This window comes from Eurosta solidaginis, chromosome 1, assembly GCF_040869045.1.
Source record: "Eurosta solidaginis isolate ZX-2024a chromosome 1, ASM4086904v1, whole genome shotgun sequence".
Taxonomy (NCBI): Eukaryota; Metazoa; Arthropoda; class Insecta; order Diptera; family Tephritidae; genus Eurosta; species Eurosta solidaginis.
In genome coordinates, this window is record NC_090319.1 from 100929759 (window position 1) to 100956087 (window position 26329).

General features: G+C 37.4%; 2 protein-coding genes across 7 annotated transcripts in view; one reads left to right on the forward strand and one right to left on the reverse strand.

The window, feature by feature from the left end:
* The window catches only part of LOC137236590 (succinate--CoA ligase [ADP/GDP-forming] subunit alpha, mitochondrial-like), a 182236-nt gene extending 180006 nt beyond the window's left edge, over nt 1–2230 (forward strand). For all 5 annotated transcript variants that reach the window (XM_067759368.1, XM_067759366.1, XM_067759364.1 and 2 more), the window contains exon 6: nt 1766–2230. The gene's annotated coding sequence lies outside the window, so the exon portion shown is untranslated. The remainder of the gene's footprint in view (nt 1–1765) is intronic.
* The window catches only part of rtet (major facilitator superfamily domain-containing protein rtet), a 93653-nt gene that overhangs the window by 40624 nt on the left and 26700 nt on the right, over nt 1–26329 (reverse strand). Inside the window, exons 1-4 of one of the 2 annotated variants that reach the window (XM_067759363.1) lie at nt 25345–25407; nt 24746–24892; nt 24323–24664; nt 23835–23908 (exon numbers count right to left, since the gene is read on the reverse strand). In XM_067759363.1, the coding sequence (XP_067615464.1) occupies nt 23835–23908; nt 24323–24664; nt 24746–24892; nt 25345–25377 (596 nt within the window). In that variant the 5' untranslated portion in view covers nt 25378–25407. Of the gene's footprint in view, nt 1–23834; nt 23909–24322; nt 24665–24745; nt 25408–26329 lie in introns of those variants that run through there. The other variant, XM_067759362.1, reaches the window with a different exon arrangement.

Below are 26329 nucleotides of genomic sequence, written 5' to 3' on the forward strand. Positions count from 1 at the left end.
CTATGTACCATAGGATCTTGAGCAGACTAGTAATACATTGCACCCGCCCATACCTATACAGCCGTACCAAGAGACTGAGCAGCCCATTACATTTTGGCACAACCGGAGCACTGCTGGACATCCAATCTATATGAAAGCTATGCATTCAAAAGTGTTTGTACCAGTGGCTGGTGCACACCGAACTGGACCAATGTATGCTATATTGATGCCTGCACAAATACCAAGCTATGTTTATGTGAATAATGTTACTGCTTATGTCCATTTGCACGGTTGAGCACATACAGTACCTACGTTTATACAAGGTGGAACACCACACTATCTACATGGCAATGTAGCCACCGATCACGTTGTTGTAAGAGATTAATTAAAATATGTTATTCATAAACACTGATTCTTATATTTTCATTATCATTAAACTGTAGACTGTAGACTCATGACGGGTATTCTTACTGGAGACTGCCTTCTGGCGTCACATGTCTTTAAATTAGGCTTGGTCAGTGATAGCAGATGTAGGAAGTGCGGGTTGGAGAAGGAAACGATCGATTACGTTCTGTGCTCGTGCCCTGCGCTTGCCAGGCTAAGACTCCAGCTGACAGCTGTCAGATCTAGAAGCAGCAAGTGGCTTAAGTTCTAGGAAGCTTCTGGTATTTGTCAAGAGGACGGAGTTATTTTATAACATGTCCTGGTTGTTGATAGGGTTTTTAGCTTGGTCGTTAAAACAAACTTCTGGTAACACTACGGACTCATTCAGTCTATGTGAGGTCGTCATGAACCCGCCAGTTCAACCTAACCTATATTTTGTTTTGGTTTTTACTTTAGAATCAACCGTTTAACTAAGCGATGTCAGCTAACTAAGCGCCTTCAAATGTAGATCCATAAGGAACATGGGGTCGCCAGAGCCTCGGCTGTTAAAGAAACAGGATTCGCCACGGGTAGGTGAGGTTCACAGTTGGGTTGGAGAAGCTATATATTGCGCTGGCAACCCATTGAACGGGTTGCGCTACACAACCCCCTGAACCAATTTGGTATTTTAATCGCCTCTTACGCAGGCATGCCTACCGCGGGTATACTCTAAGCCCCCTAACCAGCTGGAGCCATGAGAAGTGTAAGCGACCTTGGGTGCCCCAAGGAAAGTTCCGTCGTGTCTTGTGTTGTTGGGTGAGCGGCCAGGCAGCAGCGTGCAACAAATGCACCATTCAGGAGGATACCCTTGCTGAGCCCAGAAAATCTGGGAAAGTTGCATGCACTGGTCGGATGCAGCAAACGAGTATATTCTGTAATAGCATATGATCAACTTGGAGATAACCAAACGTTTATTTTCCTGTCCAACAGGGAACTGGTTCTAGACCCTGCTGCTAAAGAAGGATGGGCGTAGTCACATCAATTCGTTCCCGGGTTACTCGGGGAAATCAGTTTTAGCAGTACTTTGCACTTTTCATACTGTACGTCCATACAAGAACTTCGGATAATGAATTAAACAGTTGTTGTTGTTGTTGTTGTTGTTTTTGATGTTGAGTTAAACAGTCATCTGCATTTGTTTGTTTTTGTAGCACGACTAATTTCCTTCGTAACATCAATCAATTATCCCTTGTTATAATGTTGTGTTCTCTATGAATGCAACAGCGAAGTATCTTCGGGTACCCCTGATTCTAGTTATCTGAAATCTCCTTTAGTCCCTTGTACCCTATTATAGAACACTTTTCGGGTTAAATATATTAAAAACTTTAATCTATCCTTACTGATATTAGTTTCTTTCTCATTCTAGGTAATTTGATTTTGACGATGTGCGCATAGCAATATTCCAAATATTCCAGCTGTAGCTGAAGGAAGAACATAAATTTGCTCAAATTATAAGAAAACTGCGACAACTATCCCCCCGCCTTTTTAGTACCACAGATAAGGCGCTAACAAGCATACTATGGGAAAAGGTCAAGACCAAAGGCTCAATATCACCTGTAAATCGACTTTGATAGCACGAATTGGGGCTTCCGGTATTATCCCTACAAAACTCATATGGCTCTGCAAACTGATGTTGAACAACACCACCAGCGCAGGAAAAATTGGGCATCATCACTGAGCTTCGAAAGTTTCAGAAAGGGCACAGCTATTAATAGACGTTATTGTACTTAATTAGCTTGTACATATCAATATACACATATGTAAAGTTCACTAGAGTAATAAGGGAATAATTTAAATTGTAAAAAAACATTGTATATATGAATTATTTATAATTAAATACTATCTGAACATAAAGGACGCGTTTCATTCATGGAAAAAGCGATTTGACAGAAGGTAACCGGTACGGGTAACCGATAGGCGTGTTGTTGTTGTTGCATATGTTTTGGTTAGCGATAACGAAAACATAACTGATGAAGTAACTTAAAAATGTAAATAACATCAAGCGAGAAGGAATGTCGAAAACACAATAGGTAAGAGCGAGAAAGCGAGTCACACGTACACTATTTGGAGAGAGCGCATGCGTTACATTTTTCACGACAGCAATAGGGGGACTCATGTAACCGTATAAATGCCTTATAAAGTGTGTAAACGTATAAATTTATCTAGTGCGTAAACGAGCTGTCAAATTTTGTATGAAAAATCATTTACACAATTTGTATAAATTTACGCGCACATTTCATGGTGTAAACGCGGTAAACTCAAAGGAATGCAACTTTGCAGACACTACAGCAGGCATTTTCATCAGAAATCTCCAACAACAGCAAGTAAATGCGTTTTAGTTTTGATTTTTCACTTAATCTTAGTATTTTTTAATTTGTATAACAACAAAAAAAATTTTGTTCGGCAATAATACAGCTGATAAACAATCACATTTATCAAGAGTATTACTAGGTGCGTTCATATAACAGCGTGTGTAAATGGATATAATTTTACACCTTATAAGTTTATATGCTTTCATGAGTCCCCCTAATGTAAAAGTCATTAAGACGATAATTGGTGAACAAGTTATTGGTGACGATTAAGTAATCGATTAGGTAACGGGTACCTGTCTTGTAGGGCATTTCCTAAAATCTTATGTATTACGTAAGGGCCTTTAAACATCGCTATGAGTTTTTTGTTTGTCCCCACAACCGAATCTACATTTCTTATGACTACAAAATTTCCCACTTCATATTCTTTTGCCCTCACATTTTTTGTAAGGAATAGTTTAAATTATATTCCTGCTTTTTCTTAATAGTTTCAGATGCATTTATCTAAATTGTTCCAGATCACGTGTTTCATTAACATTTATTCTATTATCTAAGTACTCTGTAAACTCATCGTCTATTTCACCCCTCTGTTCTACGCCGAATAAAAGTTTACTAGGAGAATTTTCCGTAGTACTGTGAACAGAATTATTAATGGCATATTCCACTTGGAGAAGTTTGTTGGACCAATCTGCATGGTTAAGTGGATGACTAAGCTTACCTATCATAGTTTTCAAAACTCTATTTACTCGCTCCACTTGCCCATTTGCTTGTAGAGAGGCGGTAGCTACTTTAGTATGTAATATGTTTCGCTTTAATAAAAAGTTTTCAAAATCCAATGACGTAAAACATGTACAATGCGCCTTGGACGACTATAATAACTCAAAATATTAATCTAAAGCAGCAATAACTTCTTTACTACTTGTTGTATTTGTCGGATAAAGTTTAACGAATTTTGTAAAAGCATCAATCACGACTAACAAGTGTTTCCGTTTAGATTGAATTGAAGGGAGAGGACCAAAATGATCAATATGAATTGTGTCAAATGGTTCAGGTTTTTTAGGTATATTAAACAATTTTCGTTCATTTACTCGAACGTTTTGCAGTTTTGCATAAATTTTTCAACTTTTTGTTTCATTTTCGGAAACCAATAATGTAAACATAACGCCATAACGGTTTTTTGAACAGATTGATGCCCTATTTTTTCATGTATCAGTCTTATAATATTGTCCTCCATTTATTTTGGCACATAAAGTGCTACTTTTCCTTCTCTCCATAAATTAAACCATTTGAAAATTTAAAGTCTATTACTTCCTCTTTTTCCATCTTTTAAAGCTGTTATTTCATTGTCACGTTCTTGGGCTAGCTGTATTTGAAATTCAGCTTCACTAATATCATGCTGGCAAGTTGACATCGACTTAACGCATCAAAATGTGCCATGTTCTATGTTGAATAGTATAACTAAAACTTTCAAGTTCTAATGCCCATCTTGCAATACGAGCATTCACCTGTTTCTTCCCTAAAGTTAATGCAAGTGAATTGCAATCTGTAACAATTTTAAATGGAATACCTTCAATATATACTCTAAATCTTTTCAACGCATAAATTATTGCTAGAGTTTCAAGTTCGAAATCATGGTATCTGCTTTCAGCACTTGTAGCAGTTTTTGAAAAATAAGAAACTGGATGAAATTTACTGTCATCTTGACGCTGCAATAAAACTGCTCCGAACCCCAATGAACTTGCATCACAATGTTTCTTTTAAAGGATTATAAATAGCTAACACTGGACTTTCAGTCAATTTAGTTTTAAGTTCCTGAAATTCACTAACACACTGTTCGTTAAAAGCTTACATTTGGTTTAAGCAGTTGTTGTTTCACAACCCGAGAAAATGATGGTACAAAGCGTCGAAAAAAGTAAAAAAGTCCTATGCAAGAGTGTAACTCTTTTTGGTTTCTTGGTATAGGATAATCTTTTATTGCCTTCAAATGCGTATCTGTAAGTGAAATGCCTTTAGAAGTTACTAAATACCCTAAATATTCAATTTCGCCTTTTTCTGAAATACGTTTCAAAACTAAATCTAATAATTCTTTATGTTCCTCAAAATTTCGCGAAGCTATTATAATATCATCCATATATATAATTAGTTGTTTTGAATCAATGAAGTCTCTAAAAATCGTATTTATAAATCTTTGGAATACAGCAGGTGCATTTTTTAATCCAAATGGCATTCTTAAATACACATATTGCCCATTCGGCGTTACAAAAACAGTATATTGAACGGATTCTGGAGACATCTTGACTACCACTTTTTAAGTCTAATACTGTCAATATATTTTTCCCTTCTAAATATTCAATCCAGTCATCTATTAAAGGTAATTATCCCTTACTGTTAATTTATTTAAACCTCTGTAATCTATACACATTCGCATTTTACCTTTTCTTTTAACTAAAACTATTGCAGAAGCATATGGTGAGTTACTAGGTCTAATGATCCCTTCCTTCATCAGCTCATCAATAGTAATTTGTACCTCAGTTTTTTCTAAATAAGATAAGCGTCGCGGGGTGCAATAAAACGGGGTTTCGGTCGTTAAATGAATTTTCATTTCATAATCGAGTGGACGAACAGTTATATCCTTCGGTTTAAGGTAGGATTTTGTTATTATATCATGCAAAATTAATTTCTTAGTTTTATCTAATTTAAGGTTTATATCTGGTTCTGGCAAATCGGAAAAAATATCAATGCGAAATATATCATTAGTATCGGCACTTTCATTATGACATTCGTTTACTAGAGATAAAGTAGGCTCCGGACTATCATTGATTGATCTTAAAAGATCGTATCTGCTGACATTATGAGCTAAATTTTTTTTCATTTACAATACCACAAATTTTCCTTATTTGTATTAGTTTTTCCTTGGAATATTTTAGTTTAAGTTTTTTTAAACAAATATTAAATTTAGACAGGAAATCTCGCCCCAAAATTAATGGCATGAGCAAACATTCATCCGATAGTATGAAAAACTTAATTGTTTTTATTTCATTTTTAAAATATACTAAACAATCTAACTCATTTTTATTTGATAATTTATTTCCTCCAACACCAATAAAATTTGAATTTAATGGACGTCTGCTTGTCTTGCTTTTTCATTATTACGTACTTCATAACGGTCTACATCTTCGAAATCGTTAATAGCACCTACTTGTTGCTTAACTAGCTTGTGTAAAATTTTCTTGGGATTTGGACATGAACGATACTCATGACCCATTTCACAGTATCGGAAACAAGATCCTTTTGGTCTCATATGGACAGTTAGGCTTTATATGTCCTGTTTGTGAGCAATTAAAATAGATATTTGTATGCACTTTATTTTCAACTTTGCTTTCCTTGAACGGTAGCTTAGTGATTTCTTCGCTTTCGCGGCTCAAATATTTCCTTTCATACCGGGACACCACCATCTTTAACTCATTGATTGTTCAAGCACTTAAAAGAAGGGTTATATTGGAAACATTATTCTCCAAACCATCAATAATAAATTCAATCACTTCTGATTCAGTGATATCAGAACGTCTTGCAATTGATTGCATCCACAGAATATAGCAATGAAGAGATTCATTCTTCTTCTGCCAACGTCGTTGATGCAACATCTTATATACATCCTGACGGCTAACACTTTTGTCAAATTCATTTATAAGTTGTTCACGAAGCTATGCATAACTTGTTGCAGATATTGTAGAAAGAAATACCCTTGCTGTGTCAGTAAGAGAACGACGTAAAGTCAACAATCGAAAGTGGTCATCAGCGTTTATCGTATTCATTATTTCTTCAAAATCTTTAAAAAAAAATCTAACAGGATATGTAATATCATCGCCACTGAATTTTGTAAGGGCATGTTCGATATCACAAAAACTATTTTTATTATTAGCAGATATTACTATGGCTTGTTCTAATTCACCCAAACGTTTTTTCAAAGTGGCAATTTCAATTTGTTTTTTTTTTTTTAAATAAGATAGTTCTTCGTCTACAGAACGAACGTTAGTATTAATAGCACTGCCTGTTTTCATGCTATTATCAACACAGTGACTTAATTGTCTAGCAGAATCAGCTCCATACATACGATTCAAACTAACCTCTTGTCCAAAAAGATATACTTTAGGGATAGCACCAGTAACAGTAGAAATATGAGTAACAGAGACGGCAGGAGCGGAAATATCATTGATAGAGGTACTAATAGCGGAAAAATTACTGGCAGAGACACCATTAGTGGATACATCACCACTAGATATACCAACGGCAGAAGTATTACCGGCAGCGGCATCAACGACAGTGGAACATTCGGTAGTAGTAACAATGGCAGCGGCATCAGCGATAGCGGTACAGTCGGCAGTAACACCAACAGAAGAAACATCAGCATTTATATCATTAACGGGAGATACGCCAGCGGCAGGAACTTCATTGGAAACTGAAACACCAACTATCTCAGCGGTCATACACTTGAGTTGCGATAGAGCGGCAGTGGACGGGAATACGACGCCTGCGTCAGTTAAAATGTGTGCGTAATTTTCTTTTAAAGATAACATTAAAGTTGAATCGCCTCCACACCTGATGTTATAAAGCTTTCTTCTTTGCTTATTTAATATTTTATTTTAATATGTAAAAGTTGTTTTACTAATTACAAAATATTTTCAATGAATATTTTTATACATCAAAAAATGAATATTAGAGAAAAGTATAAAAACATATTTCACATAAATTACAAACATAGTTATGTAAAAGTTGATAATGCTCAAGTGTATATTGTGGTTTACATGTTCCACAATCCAAGTAACTTATGTACCCAATGTTATTTGAATTATCTTTTTGCGTTTTGGTTTCTTTCTAAGTTGTTAATAAACAAATTGTTTGTAACGTTAACAAATTTAAAAGTGTTTGCATTTCATCCAAGAGAGGGTAGTACATTATTACAATCTTAGCAGAAAATATTCATAAAACATGTATGTGTATCCCTTTTTATACTTAGCTGAACAGAGCTCACAGAGTATATAAATTTTGTTCGCATAACGGTAATACGTAACGGCATAAACTAATCGAGATAGATATAGACTTCTATATATCAAAATGATCTGGGCGAAAAAAGAAATTCTTTTAGCCATGTCCGTCCGTAAATACGATAACTTGAGTAAATTTTGAGGTATCTTGATGAAATTTGGTATCTTGATGAATTTGGCACTCATCTCAGATTGCTATTTAAAATGAACGAAATTGGACCACGCCCACTTTTTCGATATCGAAAATTTCGAAAAACCGAAAAAGTACGATAATTCATTACCAAAGACGGCTAAAGCGATGAAACTTGGTAGGCGGGTTGATCTTATGACGCAGAATAGAAAATTAGTAAATTTTTGGACAATGGGCGTGGAACCGCCCACTTTTAGAAGAAGGTAATTTCAAAGTTTTGCAAGCTGTAATTTGTCAGTCGCTGAAGATATCATGATGAAATTAGGCAGGAACGTTACTCCTATTACTATATGTGTGCTAATAAAACTTAGCAAAATCGGATGACGAACACGCCCACTTTTAAAAAAAAATGTTTAGAATTCAAATTTTAACAAAAAATTCAATATCTTTACAGTATATAAGTAAATTATGTCAACATTCAACTCCAGTAATAATATGGTGCAACAAAATACAAATTGTCTAGAATACTTTGAATGTCATTAGTCGAACAAAAATTTACCAATCCTTGTGAAATTTGGTAGAGGCATAGCTTCTATGACGATAACTGTTTTCTGTGAAAATGGGCGAAATCGGTTGAAGCCACGCCCAGTTTTTATATACAGTAGACCGTCTGCCTTCCGCTCGGCAGTTAACACAATAACTTGAGCAAAAATCATACTACATACTTATCTGAACTCACTTCATCTTGGTATTAAAAATGAGCGAAATCCGACTATGACCACGCCCAATTTTTTGATATCGAAAATTTCGAAAAATTAAAAAAAAATGCCATAATTCTATACCAAATATGAAAAAAGGGATGAAAAATGGTAATTGGATTGGTTTATTGACGCAAAACATAACTTTGGAAAAAACTTTGTAAAAGGGGTGTCACACCTACAATATTAAGTAGAAGAAATTGAAAAAGTTCTGCATGGCGAAATCAAAAGCCCTTGGAATCTTGGCAGGAACAGTATCGTGGTATTTCATATATAAATAAATTAGCGGTACCCGACAGATGATGTTCTGGGTCACGCTGGTCCACATTTTGGTCGATATCTCGAAAACGCCTTCACATATACAACTAAGGGCTACTCCCTTTTAAAACTCTCATTAGTACCTTTAATTTGATACCCATATCGTACAAACCGTTATAGAGTCACCCCTGGTCCACCTTTATGGCGATATCTCGAAAAGGCATCCACCTATAGAACTAAGGCCCACTCCCTTTTAAAATACTTATTAGCACCTTTCTTTGATACCCATGTCATACAAAACACATTCTAGGGTTACCCTAGGTTCATTTTCATACATGGTAATTTTCCCTTATTTTGTCTCCAAAGCTCTCAGCTGAGTATGTAATGTTCGGTTACACCCGAACTTAGCCTTCCTTACTTGTTTTAAATTATACGTACCCAAATAGCACACATTCAACCCAGCAATCATTCGAAGTCAAAAAAAGAGTCTGAAAGGAGTCCTAATTCGGATAGTTCACGCTCATTATGAGCTCATTTATGAGTCCGGAATCAATATATTTCCTTTCTTGCGATACTCGACCGATATGAGCTTAATTTCATACCTTACGTGAGCCTTAATAAGAGTCCGATATGACTCATAATAGGCTCATAAACCGCTCATAATTTCCTTCTTATATGATGAATTTCATATCAAAACCTATAAAAAAGGCACATTTTGAACACGACCCCTCAGATTTTGATGAAATTTTGCATAGAGGTACACTTTACCTATACAAACACCATCTCGTTTTCAAAAATTGCATTTTTGAAAAATTGCGGGCGTGGCAAGGTGTCAAAGTTGTGAAAAATGCGTGAAAAATCACGGTTATAGGCACTTTTGAGCTGTGATAACTACGGAATAGCTCAACCGATTTCAAAGATCTTGGAACCATTGGAAAGGTATTCGAATCGGCTTTCAAAAACATTCCGTAATTATCACAGCTCAAGAGTACTATGATATCAAAATATAGAGAGATGAATTTACTTAAAAATTTTTATAAAAAAAAAAAATGCCATTTTAGTTTTTGGATATGTTACACATATTAAATAGACCTTTCTAGTAAGAATATATTTTATTTTAAAACACTTGGCCTTTGAATTTTTTTCCATGTTTAAAATTTTATTTTTGAAACAAACAATTTTTCAGTGTAATACAATTTTTCTATAGTGTATATTTTAAGCCGATTCGAATACCTTTCCAATGGTATCAAGATCTTTGAAATCGGTTGAGCCGTTCCGTAGTTATCACAGCTCAAAAGTACCATAATATCAAAAATAAAGAGATGCATTTACTTAAAATTAAAAAAAAAAGAAAAAATACGCCATTTTAGTTTTGGGATATGTTATATATATTAAATAGACCGTTCTAAAAAAATATATTTTATTTTAAAACGCTTGGCCTTTGAAGTTTTTTTCATGTTTAAAATTTTATTTAAAAAAAAATTTTTTTTTCAGTATATTAAAATTTTTTTTGCAGTGTATGTTTTTGAAAACCGATCTGAATACCTTTCCAATGGTAGCAAGATCTTTGAAATCGGTTGAGCCATTCCGTAGTTATCACAGCTCAAAAGTGCCTATTACCGTCATTTTTCACGCATTTTTCACAACTTTGACACCTTGCCACGCCCACAATTTTTAAAAAATGCAATTTCTAAAAATGAGGTTGCGTTTGTATAGGTAAAGTGTACCTGTGTGCAAAATTGCATCACAATCTGAAGGGGTCGGGTTCAATGCATATCGGGTTTGATATGAAATTGATCATATGACTCTTTTCGGGGTCATTTATGTGGTTCATGTAAGGGATTAGATTGGCTAGATGAGGGCGGATTCTCGGGGCATGGAATCAAAAATCGGGAAGCATATCCTCAATATTGGTTTAAAAACAGAAATTAAAGACAGGCTCGACAGATCAACCAGGGAATACCACGGAGACAGTTTTGTTCGAAATACTTACATTGTTTAAATGCCGATCATTACGGAGATATTAAGACAGAAGCGTTCATGCCAATTTAAAACGGGAACAGCAAGACACATTATACGTTATAATTTTATTCAAAATGAATATGAATGAAAACTTTTTTCAAACAAAATATGAATATTTGTTCCAAAGTTGCTTTCTTTGCTGAACACTCTTGGCATATAGCTCATAAATTGATCATGTTTCTGAGGCTCATATTTTTCACATATTTTGGACTCATATCGGATTCCTAAATTATGAGCGCTCCGAGAATGTTTGAGGGGAATAGATTTTACCGCGTAACAACGTAAGCCGGTACTTGCTAGTATTTTTATAAAAGATAATCGAAAATAATTTAACAGAAGAAAAAGTTTGCGAAATTGCAAAGGAAACTCTGTACGAAGACTTATTCTAGCAAGTTTATGTATGTATGTATGTATACAAAAATAAAATAATAAATTTAACTAAATGAGCGGATGTCGAATTCATTTCTAAAACGTGATAACAAACTTCGAGTGTATCACACAAAAAATTATATAATAATAAAAAAAACTACGAATGTGCTTATGTAGTTAAAAACAAATTAAGTCAAATGCATCAAACCATATCGGTATTTAAATATGTCTAAGAAGAATTAAAACAAAAGTGAGACAAAACGTGCCTGCAACGCTTCAGTGCAAATACTGACCCAATAAACAACAGAAAGAAATTATCAGAGCTTTGGGAATTAATGCTAAGTTAGATTTGTTTGTTATTTGAGATGAAAGTATTCCTAAACTTTGATTTTCAACTATAAAGGAATTTCAGAAGTCCACTTCGACTACATTCCTATCCGGCCGTGTTTAGGATGTGTTTCAAATATGGAATTCCCTAATTAGAGAAGTTGCGAAGTTAACCGATTTTCAAATCTCAAGCGTTGGCTCTCAAATGTATCTCAAATATTCGTTGATACAGTTCACTAGCTAAAAATCGCATTTTTAATGTCGTAGTTTTTCTAAAGCGCCAAATACACGACACGAACATTTCCGCGAATATTCCGCAATCTTTTTCGCAGCTTTGGCCATACACCATACGAACTTTTGGCCGAACATTAGTTCTCTTTCAGGCAGCGATGAATACGGACAACAATTGTGCTGCAGCAATATTGCTCGCTGTGGCAATTAAGCGTAAAAAAAAAGAGAGAAGATCGCAAAAAAAGAATAAATTCACTCAGAAATTTTTTATTGTCCATTTTACTTTTTCCGCGCACGTCTGTTCCGTTCAGAAATTACTACGATTATGAGCTATTTCGCCATACACGCACGATCAAAATATTTTAATTTTTGGCGAACTTTTGCGCGAACTGGCAAACACTACTATACACGACAGAAAAGGTCGCAGAAACATGACATAGCGGGAATGTTCGCGGAAATGTTCGTGTCGTGTATTTGGCGCTTAACTGAAACAAGTAAGGAAGGCTAAGTTCGGATGTAACCAAACATTATACTCAGCTGAGAGCTTTGGAGACATGGGAAAATCACCATGTAGGAAAATGAACCTAGGGTAACCCTGGAATGTGTTTGTACGATATGAGTATCAAATGAAAGGTGTTAATGAGTATTTAAAAAGGGAGTGGGTCTTAGTTCTACAGGTGCATGCCTTTTCGAGATATCGCCATAATGGTGGACCAGGGGTGACTCTAGAATGTGTTTGTACAATATGGGAATCAAATGAAAGATGTTAATGAGTATTTTAAAAGGGATTGGGCCTTAGTGCTATAGGTGGACGTCTTTTCGAGATATCGCCATAAATGTGGACCAAGGGTGACTCTAGAATGTGTTTGTACGATATGGGTATCAAATTAAAGGTATTAATGAGGGTTTTAAAAGGGAGTGGCCCTTAGTTGTATATGTGAAGGCGTTTTCGAGATATTGACCAAAATGACGGCCAGGGTGACACAGAACATCATATGTCGGGTACCGCTAATTTATTTATATATGTAATACCACGAACATTATTCCTGCCAAGATTCCAAGGGCTTTTGATTTCGCCCTGCAGAACTTTTTCATTATCCTCTACTTAATAGGTGGACGCCTTTCACACCCATTTTACAAAGTTTTTTCTAAAGTTATATTTTGCGTAAATAAACCAATCCAATTACCATTTTTCATCCCTTTTTTCATATTTGGTATAGAATTATGGAATTTTTTTTTTAATTTTTCGAAATTTGCGATATCGAAAAATTGGGCGTGGTCATAGTCGGATTCCGCTCATTTTTAATACCAAGATGAAGTGAGTTCAGATAAGTATGTGAACTAAGTTTTTTAGTAAAGATATATCGATTTTTGCTCAAGTTATTGTGTTAACGGCCGAGCGGAAGGACAGACGGTCTACTGTATATAAAAACCGGGCGTGGCTTCAACCGATTTCGCTCATTTTCACAGAAAACAGTTATCGTCATAGAAGCTATGCCTCTAACAAATTTCGCAAGGATTGGTAAATTTTTGTTCGACTTATGGCATTAAAAGCATTCTAAACAATTTGTATTTTGTTGCACCATATTATTACTGGAGTTCTATGTTGACATAATTTACTTATATACTGTAAAGATATTGAATTTTTTGTTAAAATTTGACTTCTAAACATTTTTTTAAAAAGTGGTCGTGTTCGTCATCCGATTTTGCTAAGCTTTATTTGGCACACATATAGGATAAGGAGTAACGTTCCTGCAAAATTTCATGATATCTTCAACGACTGCCAAATTGCAGCTTGCAAAACTTTTTAATTACCTTCTTTTAAAAGTGGGCGGTGCCACGCCCATTGTCCAAAATTTTACTAATTTTCTATTCTGCGTCATGAGGTCAACCCACCTACCAAGTTTCATAGCTTTACCCGTCTTTGGTACATACCAAATTTCATCAGATACCTCAAAATTTACTCAAGTTATCGTGTTTACGGACGGACGGACGGACGGATATGGCTAAATGAATTTCTTTTTTCGCTCAGATCATTTTGATATATAGTCTATATCTATCTCGATTAGTTTATGCCGTTATGTATTACCGTTATGCGAACAAAATTAATATACTCTGTGAGCTCTGCTCAGCTGAGTATAAAAATGTTTTTTTGGGAACATGAACTTCCGCTCGAGTTTAAAATGCCATATGTGAAAAAAGCTGTCCGTTAAAAAGTTTGCTTTGCAGGGTGGAATATGATGTCATGTTGCATTTGAAGCAGCAGTTTACATACATAAAATAATTGGCAACAGTTAATTGTATACTTATTTGTTACGTGAGGAAACTCCCAAAATTAGTTTATGAAGGCAAAAATAAAAATAAAAAACCGCAGAAAACACCATCCACTATTAAAAAAATATAGAGTTCTAAGTATATATGAAACTTAGCGTTGCCAAATGTTCCGTATTGGCCGGGACATCCCGTATTTTTCACAAATTTTAAAGTGTCCCGCCGGGAAATTCTATGTCCCGGCATTTTCACAATATCAAAATTAATAAATTATAATATGCTACGAAACATGGCCATATTCGCGGCTTCGATTGTATTCAGCCCATTAGCATATTACATGCAACTCTGTAAAGAAGAAAAATTCACTCTCTTTTGCTTTTGGACGCTGACCAAAAGCGCACTCTCTACTCTCGCCAAAGAGGATAAATACAAACCCCAGCAGGTTAGGGGGTCAGAATATTCCCGCGGTAGGTATGCCTGTCGTAAGAGGCGACTAAAATACCAGATTCAAGGGGCTGTGTAGCGCAACCCTTCAGGTTGCCAGCGCAATATATAGCTTCTCCAAACCCAATTGTCAACCTCACCTATCCGCGGCGAATCCTGTTTGACTAACAGACGAGGCCCTGGCGACCCCAAGCTCCTCATGGAACTTGGTGGTGGGGAGGGAGGGGATGGCCTGAAGGTTTAATGTGGCCACATAAATCGTTCCCGAGATGGTCGGGCTGGCACCTAATGGTGCTGTGGTACCGGCGCGTACCGGATCTGTATCCGGCAAAGGACCATTACATCGATAGCACTCCCCAAAACCTTCGGGGAGCAAACTTATCGCTACAACAACAACAACAGGATAAATACAATAAGAGCCGTCACCATAGATTAGATTGATACGAATCTTTTGTTTACGCTCTCATATTTTCGCTCTCACGAGGGATTTATCTTCTAGTTGTTGCTGGCAACAATCACAGATAAATCCCTCGCGCCACCTGAAGCGGGTGCCAGAACAAAAAATGTGCCAGCCAAAACGAAAAACGTGCCAAAAATTTTGGTAAACTTTTGTTTGACCTACAACTGTAGAATAGCGTTAAAAAATTATGGGAAAAAGGATAAAAATACTTGTTTTAGTGTAAGTATTATTAGTTCGAAGGCGGAGGGTAAATATTATTTCCCATTCAAAAGTTATCACTAAAAACAGGTTTTGTAAATATGAACTCCCGATGCAACCAGTCCATTTTGATCACAGAACCTGGAACGCCAGACATGTAGGATAAGCCCTATCCATTAAATAATGTTAACTATTATATCATAGGTCCGATTTACTGAAATTTCATAAGAATATATGGTTTTCACTGCGAGTTAAATGCGTTACAATATTTGACTAATTAATTTAATCGAAATGTTAGTTTTACTTACATTTGTTTATATTTAACTCTAGCTAGTCGTATTATTGTAAAATAACTTTAAGAAAATAAATATTTTACGACAATCATTTTATTAAATGATTGAAACTATAATCGCCGAAATGTATGTCAAAAATCCCCATTTTCAGATCTATTCATTTTTGTTTGGAGTGGCATCATGTTCAGACCAATTCTAAATATTCTCGCGGAATTTTGTTCTCGCGGATTTTTTTATTCCCACGGAAAAATTCCTCCAATTCTGTTCTCCTAGGGAGAAAAATAATTGGGGAATAGGAATTTCGAATTTTCGAAGTCAGCTGTTTTGTCAATTGAAATTTCGTTGCACATTTCTTATTTTGTTTAAAATATTGAAAAGTTTAATTATTTTTGCAAATTTGTTGGAAATTAAGAAATAAAATATAAACAATGCACAGTATTTATTGCATTTCATGTGGTATTCACTGAAATGAGTAATGAATTGGTGCCACAGCAACATCAACAGCGGAACATAAGAAGAAGACGGTCGCAAAACACAAATATGCCGGAGTTGCCTGCTTTCATTCAGCAAAGCAATTTTCTGGCGGCCAAGTTGAGTTGAATTCGTCCTTCGTCATATGCCAAAATCTATTTAAGTCTTATTAAAAAATCCTTGCGCAATTTCTGGATGGCTGCATCAAATATGTATACCAAGAGCTCTACCGTTGCTTATGATATACTTTTCGACGCTTCCCAAGGCAGTCGGTTCTATGTACCGGAGCGACTCGGGATTTTTCCCGACCAAGGACTGTCATTTCAGTGTGACCCTATTTAATTTGTTTCGTCCCTCCCACAAATTGTCATCCTTCCAGCAGCTCCTTGCAGCAGGACTGCTACATATTCTCTTACTCCGGGAAGGTATCGAACCCAATCCGGGTCCGTCTCCTGACCCCGGTCCTGAGAAATGGTTTTGCTGCATTTGCCAGAAAAGAATCTTTTTAGGACGGTCATACTCTGTTGAGTGTGTCTCGTGCAAGGGATGGTTGCATCGGACAGGTTGTTCTGGGCTTGATCCCAAAACCCGACGTCCACGTAACTTTTATAAATCTTTTGTGGCTCCTTGCTGCTCACGCCCAAGGGCGTCCCGTAGTCTACGCCTAAGCGCCCCTCCACTACCTTCCAGCAGCCTCGCTGCTCAGCAAGCCACAACAAGTACCCGCTGCTGCTCGCGCCCCACGGCGCCAACAACTCAAACAGCTGATACCACTCATAACTACTACCTTCGTAGTAGAGCTGGTAGCAATGCTGAGCATCAGCCCCTGCCCCCGTCTTCTTCTCCCCCCCTCTTTTCTGGAAGCAATCGTGCAGGTCAGGGAAACAGACTCTTAGTCCCTACCTCCGTTTGCACCGTCTGCCAGCACAGAATATATAGGTTTGCGACATCCGCTCAATGCAGCTCCTGCCTTGGGTGGTGCCACTTTCCTAGATGTTCTGGTCTCCGCGACGGCAACCTCTCGACGGGTTTCATCGCGCCATGTTGCCAGGTCGCTAACCCAAACCATCCGGGTACCCCAATGCTTGCCCAAGGGCGCCCAGTCCCAAGGCCACAACAGCAATTGCGTCCTGGCCTTCCACAACCTAGGAGTAGTCACCCGTCACCTACCCCTAGAGTGGCGGCGTCACCCCTCATGCACTTCAGAATTCTGCAGTTAAACTGTAATGGACTAACTGCGAAGATTACGGAGATAGTCGATTTCATGAAGCGGCACAACATCCGCATTGCTGCGATTCAAGAGACTAAACTCACAGCAAGATCTGCATTGCAGACCTGCTCTGGGTATAATGTCCACAGGAAGGACCGCGAGAGCGGAAATGGAGGCGGCCTCGCGTTTATTATACACCACTCTGTGCAATATCATATATTGGCATCGACCGCAGGGACAATGTCTTAGAACGTCAAGGCCTATCTGTCCGGTCAGGCGATGCAAATCTAGAAATCATCAACATCTACATCCCTCCTGTCACCTTTTGCCCCAGTGGATACCGCCCTAAAATCGAGGCCTTACTCACTAGCAACAATCGCATTATCTTAGGCGATTTCAATGCCCATCACGACCTATGGCATTCAAACTTGCGGGCGGACAGTAGGGGTGAGATGTTGGCGGATCAAATAGAAGAAACGACGTTCTGCACAATAAACGGAGACGCCCCCACACGTATGGTAGGAAGCTGTCATAGCCCGCCAGATATCTCAATCGTGAGCGCAGAACTCGTAAACTGCGTCAACTGGCAGCCGATGGTAACATTGGCATCCGACCACCTGCCCATACTTATTTCGTTCGAGCGTACCGCCGACTTCATCGTCACCGAAAAACGCACTTTCATAAACTTCAAAAAAGGAAAGTGGGAAGAATATAAATCTGCAACAGACAGCAGCTTTGCTGCCCTCCCTATCCCGACTGATGCCCACCAAGGGGAGCGTGCCTTCCGTAAGGTCATTGAATCCGCCTCGGCACCTTTCATTCCCGCCGGGAGAATTCCCGAAATCCGGCCCCACTTCACGGCAGAGGCCGCGAGCTTAGCGAGGGAACGCGACCTTATAAGACAGCTTGATCCAGGCGACCCCCAAATAAGGGATATAAACCAACGCATCAGATTGCTTGTGGACGAACACAAGCGGGCGAAATGGGAAGAGCACCTAAGAGGTTGTAACCTCTCTACCGGTGTAGGTAAACTTTGGTCCACCGTAAAGTCCCTATCGAATCCGACTAAGCACAAAGACAAAGTTTCCATCGCCTTTGGCGATAAGGTGCTGTCGGATGCAGAAAAATGCGCGAGCGCTTTCTGCCGACAATATATAATGCATCCTACGGTCGACAAAGATAGACGGAGAGCCAATAGACACGCACATAAACACAAATTCAGCGCGTCACCAATCACCATCACCGCTAGAGAGGTTGAGGACGCCATTGGTAGCGCTAAACCATCCAAAGCAGTGGGCCCAGACGGCATAGCCATGCCGATGCTTAAAAACCTAGGGAAAGAGGGTTTCAAATATTTAGCGCATGTCTTCAACCTGTCCCTCTCCACCTTTGCCATACCCGAGAAATGGAAAATGGCCAAGGTGGTCCCGATACTAAAGCCTGGGAAACCAGCTAACGTAGGTGAGTCATATCGTCCGATATCTCTACTATCGCCAGTGGCAAAGACGCTTGAAGCCATTTTGCTCCCTTATTTCCAAGCACATTTGCAGCTAGCCCCTCATCAGCATGGCTTCAGAAAACTCTATAGCACTACCTCCGCGCTAAATGTCATTAGCACCCAGATAAATTGCGGTTTGAATCAATACCCCCACCATAGAACAGTACTCGTAGCGCTAGACCTATCAAAAGCCTTTGATACGGTCAACCATGGCTCATTACTGCAAGACCTGGAAGGGTCTACCCTTCCCCCATGTCTTAAAAGGTGGACCGCAAATTATCTGGGTGGTCGGCAGGCATCGATGCAATTCAGAAACGAAACATCAAAACCAAGGAGAATTAAACATGGGTGCCACAGGGTGGTGTCCTATCCCCACTTTTGTTTAATTTCTACATATCTAAGCTACCTTCACCACCGGAAGGAGTCACAATTGTTTCCTACGCCGATGACTGCACAATAATGGCCACAGGCCCAGGCCCAGAGATCGATGAGCTATGCAATAAAATAAAGGGCTATCTCCCTGATCTCTCCAGTTTTTTCGCCTCGCAAAACCTGGCATTGTCACCGACTAAATCTTCCGCGACCTTATTTACAACATGGACGCCCCAAATGTCGACCATATTGAACATCCACGTCGATGGCACTACGCTACCGACTGTCCTACACCCCAAAATCTTGGGTGTGACGTTTGATCAGGATCTACATTTTGGTGCGCACGCAACCGCAATTGTTCCGAGAATTCAGAGCCGTAATAAAATCCTCAAATCCCTTGCTGGCAGTACCTGGGGAAAAGATAAAGAAACGCTCATGACCACATACAAAGCAATTAGCCAGCCGATTACGTGCTACGCGTCACCCATATGGTCGCCAAGCCTAAAAACTACCCACTGGAAGAAACTACAGGCCTGCCAAAATACTGCTCTCAGAATCGCCACGGGCTGTCTTCTTATGTCCCCAGAACACCATCTGCATAATGAGGCGAGAATACTCCCCATCAGGGAGAGAAATGAGATGCTGACCAAACAGTTTCTGTTGAATACCCATAAACCTGGGCATCCCAACAGACATCTGATTGACGAACCAGCACCGCCTAGGGGCCTAAGGAGTCATCTCCGTAAGCATTTTGAGGAAATACGGCACCTGAGAACCCAGCCGTATGAAGCGAAAAAACACAAGCAGGTCCTTGGTGAACTCCATAGACAGGCGTCGGACCTTTATGTCGGGAATTGCCCGGTGAATCCAGTACTTGAAGAAAAATATCCAGAACTCGCGGAAGAGGAACGCATACTCCCCAGGGAAACGCGTGTCACTCTTGCTCAACTTCGTTCTGGATACTGTAACAGGTTAAACTCTTACCTATCCAGAATCAACCCCGACATACAAAATGTATGCCCCGCTTGCAATGTGTCCCCACATGACACCAACCATCTCTTTAATTGTAATGTGGAACCAACGCCTCTAACATCCCTTTCCTTATGGTCCACCCCTGTTGAAACGGCAAGTTTCCTTGGACTCCCGTTAGAGGATATTGATGACAATTTGTGATCGGTCGCGGCTATTAGGTGGGGCGAGCATTGCTACAACAACAACAACAACATATACTTTTCGACTTAAAAAAAAGAATATTGTGGTTGTAGTAGTTGTTGTATTAACAGTGAGAATATTGTGGTAGAATGTAAATACATATTTTAGCACAAATTTATACAAATAAGTGTTCTTTCTTAAAAGAACCAATTTCCTTTAACTATTTTGATGCATTCCCTTTAATTTAACTAAGTGAAAAAACTCCTATGAAATGGCAGAGAAATCTCCCTCTCCCTCATATTCATAATCCTACTTTTCTCCCATAACCGGTTTCCGCTTTTTCGAACATTGTTCAGAATAGGAGGAAAGGGAGAAGTGAAAAAACTCACAAGGAATTTTTATTTAGAAAACGAGGAATGGGAGAAGGGAAAAAACTCGCACGGAATTTTGGTTTAGAATTGGGCTGGTTATAAAAAATGTGAATTTTGACAGCGCTCTCTCGAAACAAAGAGTTGCAAACCCATTCATCTATGGCCGTCACTCGTTATTTTTTAGGCAGTTACTCGATGTATACTGAGACGTAGTCGCTACTTTTTTTTTGGGCGAGATGTTTATAAATGTCTTCTATACATTTTCGTGGGGCTTTTGTCATTATTTTTCCGACTGTATTTAACTAACTTATTTAATTCTCTTTCCAAAAATCGCAGTTGCACAAGGAGCCTACACGGCATGGATAAATGCGAGACAATTAAAAATGTCCCTCTCAGAAAACATTCGGCATCAATTTTTTCAATTTCCAGCGAAATACTCGCCACAAAATAACGAGTGACGGCTCTTATTGCTCTCGCCCATACAAATGTGACTATGAATATGACTACTACAATGACCGGGCACAATGACAAATTACTAGTCAGATGACTTGGAGCGTTTTTGGAGGGTACTGTGGTTCCGAACATTGTCAATATTTGACATTTCGCACACCTAAATATTCATTTTGCATGGGGAAGTGTTGGTGTTTTAAAATAACGTTTGAAAAATTAATCCATAGAATATTGAATTCGAATTAAATGTTTGACATTTCACACACCTAAATATTCATTTTGCAAGGCAAGTGTTGTGTTTTAAAATAACGTTTGGAAAATGAATCCATAGAATATTGAATTCACATTAAACACAGTGAACGTATTAATTGTTAGCCTGTTTCATAAAAATTTTTGTTATAAATAAATGAGTTTAAAAAGTTTAATTCTCTTTAAAAATTATGTCGCCGAATGAGCAACCCATAAAAACACATAGGTGTTTCTTATTTTTCAAATGTCCCGGGAAATTTTAAAAAATCCCGGGAATTTGGCTCAAATTTGAGGTTTGTCCCGGGAACCCGAAATAAAAATCTGGCAACCCTAATGAAACTACGAAAATGATTTTCACTCCATTAAAGATCTTCTTTAGCCCTATAATTCAGACACATACAGCCCAATTCTAAACGAAAATTCCGTGCGAGTTTTCTCCCTTCTGCCATTCCTCGTATTTTAAATAAAAATTCCTTGTGAGTTTTTCCACTTCTCCCTTATTATGAATGTGAGGGAGAGGGAGATTTCTCTGCCATTTCATAGGAGTTTTTTCACTAGTTAAATTAAAGGGAATGCATCAAAATAGTTAAAGGAAGTTGGTTATTTTAGGAAAGAACACTTATTTGTACAAATTTGTACTAAAATATGTATTTACATTCTACCACAATATTCTCAATGTTAATACAACAACTACAACAACCACAATATTCTTTATTTTAAGTCGAAAAGTATATCATAAGCAACGGAAGTGATCTTCGCATATTTGATGCAGCCATCCAGAAATTGGGCAGGGATTTTTTAAGAAGGCTTAAATAGATTTTGGCATATGGCGAAAGGGGAACTCAACCCGAATTGGCCGCCAGAAAATTGCTTTGCAGAATGAATGCAGGCAACTCCGGCGGATTTGTGTTATCCCGCCGGTCTTCTTCTTATGCTCCTCTGTTGATGTTGCTGAACAAAATAAGAAATGCGCAACGAAATTTCAATTGACAAAACAGCTGACTTCGAAAATTCGAAATTCCTATTCCTCAATTATTATTCTTCCTAGGAGAAAAGATTTGGAGGAATTTTTCCGCGGGAATAAAAAAATCCGCGAGAACAGAATTCCGCGAGAATATTTAGAATTGGTCTGATAATGTTTTTCAATTAGCTATTTGTGCATTTATGCGGGAAATATAACACAATTAAAGGCCACATCAAGGAGGAAGAATTATTTTGTCTTCATTTTGAACGTAACCATAAGACATGCCAAAAATTGTTGTCCTAGTCTGCTGGATTATTTTATTGTTTCAGATCTTCTAAGTGTTTAAACATTTGACCAGCTTTCGTTCTTGTCTGACCATGACTTAATTTTTTGTGCCCAGGACTTTAAATTTAACCAATCCAGTATAGGAAGTGCATATAGTTTAGTTGATAATAATGCCCTTTTTCCGATTCGTCCCGAGCTGTTTGATGTGAATGGTAGCGTCACCCTTATTTCTAAACAATTTGTAAACAAAAAATCAACGTTTTGTAAGCTTATGCCAATTTTACACAGAGGCTTAATGAAATAATTAGTCAAGTTTTCTACATTAAAGCCCTAATTGAACTCAATCCTCCATACAAAATACAAATTCTTAATTATCTCATTATTGCTTTATTGAATGCCTAATCGAATGAAAAATGCAGTGGGTTTTGCTTGGTGCTTTAAATCTCATTGTCAATGTAAAAAATGACAATCAAAAATTCAAGGGGATGTGTAGCACAATATATAGCCACTCGCGGAACTTGGGGTGGGGAAGGAGGGGTGGCGTGAAGGTTTAATGTGGCCATATAAATCGTTCCCGAGATGGTCGGGCTAGCACCAATCAAAAATAAATTATTTTCAACATGTTACGAAAAATAGAAAAACACGGAAAAATTCAAAATTTGATTTTTGCTGCATTTGCTGCAAAAGGTATATGGCCTTTTCGAAGATAGGCACATATTTGGTTAGGTAAGACATCTATGGGTAGTTGGGCATGCAATTTATTTTGATTGTATTTATAGTATAGCTTTCCATTTTAACTATTTTTTGTAAAAAAGAAATATTTTTTTGGGGCTGCTGACAGATGTTCGCTTAATGAAGCAAAAGGCCCTGTATAAAAAGGAAAACTTAATTATTTCATTAAACAGAATTGTGATTAGATTAAGTTTCTGTGTGAAAACGGTATTAGTGTTTATTTGAGAAAACTTTTTATAAACCTATATTACGTTTACTTTGCTTGTTGGGAAGTTACATATGTTCGTAGGTATGTATATATATGTATAAAAATTGAGATTTCGAGTGCATTCGCTAATCGGTATAGAAGTTTTTAGCAAGCATTTTGACATACATATGTGGCTATACTGAAATAATTCCTTGCTCGGGTATATCACCGTTTGTTGTTTCGGAACGTTAAACGTTGTAGTGGGAATGGGATTAGTTTGTTTCACTGGGCATATTAAGAGGTGGTCCGTATCGTAAGGAAAATATATAACTAAACATGTACAATATATAGTTTTATCAAAACATATATTTTTACTCACTTAAATATTGAGCGTACATCCAGCAGTTGCATAGCGTACGACATCGCTGACGAAATCTCTTTGATACGTTTTTCCTAAAAAAATAATAATTTAATATTAGTTACACATTAAGATATTATTAGCTATAGAATCAGTGTTGCTTAAGTGATATTTTGGCTTCTTTTAGCCACCAAACCCCATCCCCCCTCCCCCTCCAACCCTCGTTTTTAGATTTTTTTTTTTAATTTGTGGTCGCTAAAATTATGTCCATTATACTGGCAGAGAACGGGAACAATATTCAAAATTCCACTGAGTAGAGAGCGACCGAACCAGCCGAACAAAGACCACTATTAATAGGAACTCAACGACAATAAATTAAAATATTTTTTTAAAAAAGACGCGTTTTGCCAAAGTTTATTTGTTTCCCGAAAACGGAACGAAAGAAAATAAAGTCCGAAATTTGATCTTCTCTAAAGTTGAAATTTTTTTTATATTTTTATCAAACTAACCTTTGGTAATGTTTCTTTAAGCAAAAATGCAATTATACTCAAATCACACATAGCCAATGTAAAGGCACATAACGATGGAGCCATATACCATGATTCCTCAGATTTATTTAATGATCGCGCAAATAGTGCTCCAATTATAGGGCCAGCAATGAAGCCAATCGAAAATGCCACACCAACTAAAGCCATACCAAAAGAGCGCGTCTTAACGCTGGACACATCAGTGATTATAGACATGCACAATGATATGTTGCCTTTGCTAATGCCACCCACAAAACGTGCTAATACGAAAAGGGCAAAATTACTCGAAAGTACCCATAAGAAATATGATAGAGCAATGCCAAACTGTAAAGCAGAAGAAGGAAATAAATGTTACATGTAGTCGTTAAATTATAACTTAAAATTTTTTTAATTAAATAATCTTACCCCGCATAAAAGCATTAGCGGTTTACGTCCATAATAATCCGACAATCCTCCTACTACAGGACTTGCTACAAATTGCAAGAAACTAAACATGGATCCCAGAAAGCCGCCATACAACACTGACGTAAAGCGCTCTGGCGCACCAACCAACTGCTGAAACCAATGTATACGTCGTGTTAGAAAATTATACAAACCGGAGCTATCATGTTGTCGATAATGCTCAAGCAAGGAAGGCAACAGCGGCAGGATCATTGTGAAGGCAAGTAAATCGAATAAAAGTGATATAAATACAATCGTAATCATTGAATTTTCTTTGTTTGCTAAATCTTTCTTTTCGAAATTCTTCAACAGCTTTTCATTGCTTTTACTTGTACCCATTTCTTTAATATTATTATTGGAAGTTTTAACGCCATTAGGGCGTTTTAGTGTTGTTTCGGCATTCATTAGGCTAAATAATCGGAAGCACTACTATTATGTTTCCTTTAATGATTATTTTCAGAGGATTACGCCATAGTCATACAGAACCAGATCGGTTGGCCCAAATTTGTTAAGTGAAAGTTGATTCAATCACCGCCGATGCCGACAACACATATGCAACAAACCTGTTTGAAAAATAGCAACAAATAACTGTGCATACAACAAATTCAGCAAATATAAACAAAAACATTTCAAGCCGCCGACGGTACATAAAATAAAGGGCTGCCAGACCATTAATACCACCCCTGTGGCAATCAGCACACCCTGTTGGAAATGTCAATAGATATTCTATGGACACAATTCACACGCATAAGATTGTGCATTCACGAGTTCAAAATTGCTTCGTTCTGCGCATCTACGTCACACTTGACTTCTTCAACGAATGAAAGAAAGAGAGAAAAAAACAAGAGCTAAAGGAAAATTACGTAAAAATTGCCTTTAAAATAATGTTTACATGCGCAATGCGCCACCTTCTATAATTCCATCATGTTCTATGGACCATGATGAAAGGAAATTCCAGTTGTTGTCATCCCGTTGACGTTTTCTCTTATTCTAACAAATTTACCGTGCATATTTTAAAGGGTTGATCTCTGAATTATACTAAGATCGGAGTAGATTTTACTATATCTTTTGAAATATAATAACTACATAAAGCGCTACCAGCATATTTTACACAAAAAATAAACGTAAATTTAGTTTCTCCAAAATAATATAGAAAACATTTTGCAGAAACCTAATTTTTGGAAATTTGTACAAAAAATTAAGCAATATAAATTCATTACTTTTGTAAATTTTTGATTAATTATTGAGTTCAAGTCCGCAAGGATAGTATATAATTGGTCGATATTTCGTTTTCAATCTGAAGCCATCCTCAGGACTAGAAAACACACAAAATTACAAATAACAAACATTAGGCAAACATAAAAATAGCAGGTGGATAATATTTTACATATTGGCATATTTCATAAACAAATACAATTTACGCAAATTAATGTACTTGATGGACTGATCAGATGTTCGCACAGATGAATGAACGAAGACAAAACAGGAGAAAACGTAAACAAATTTAAAGTACCGTAAGTGTACAAACATTTTCTTAAAGCATTTAAA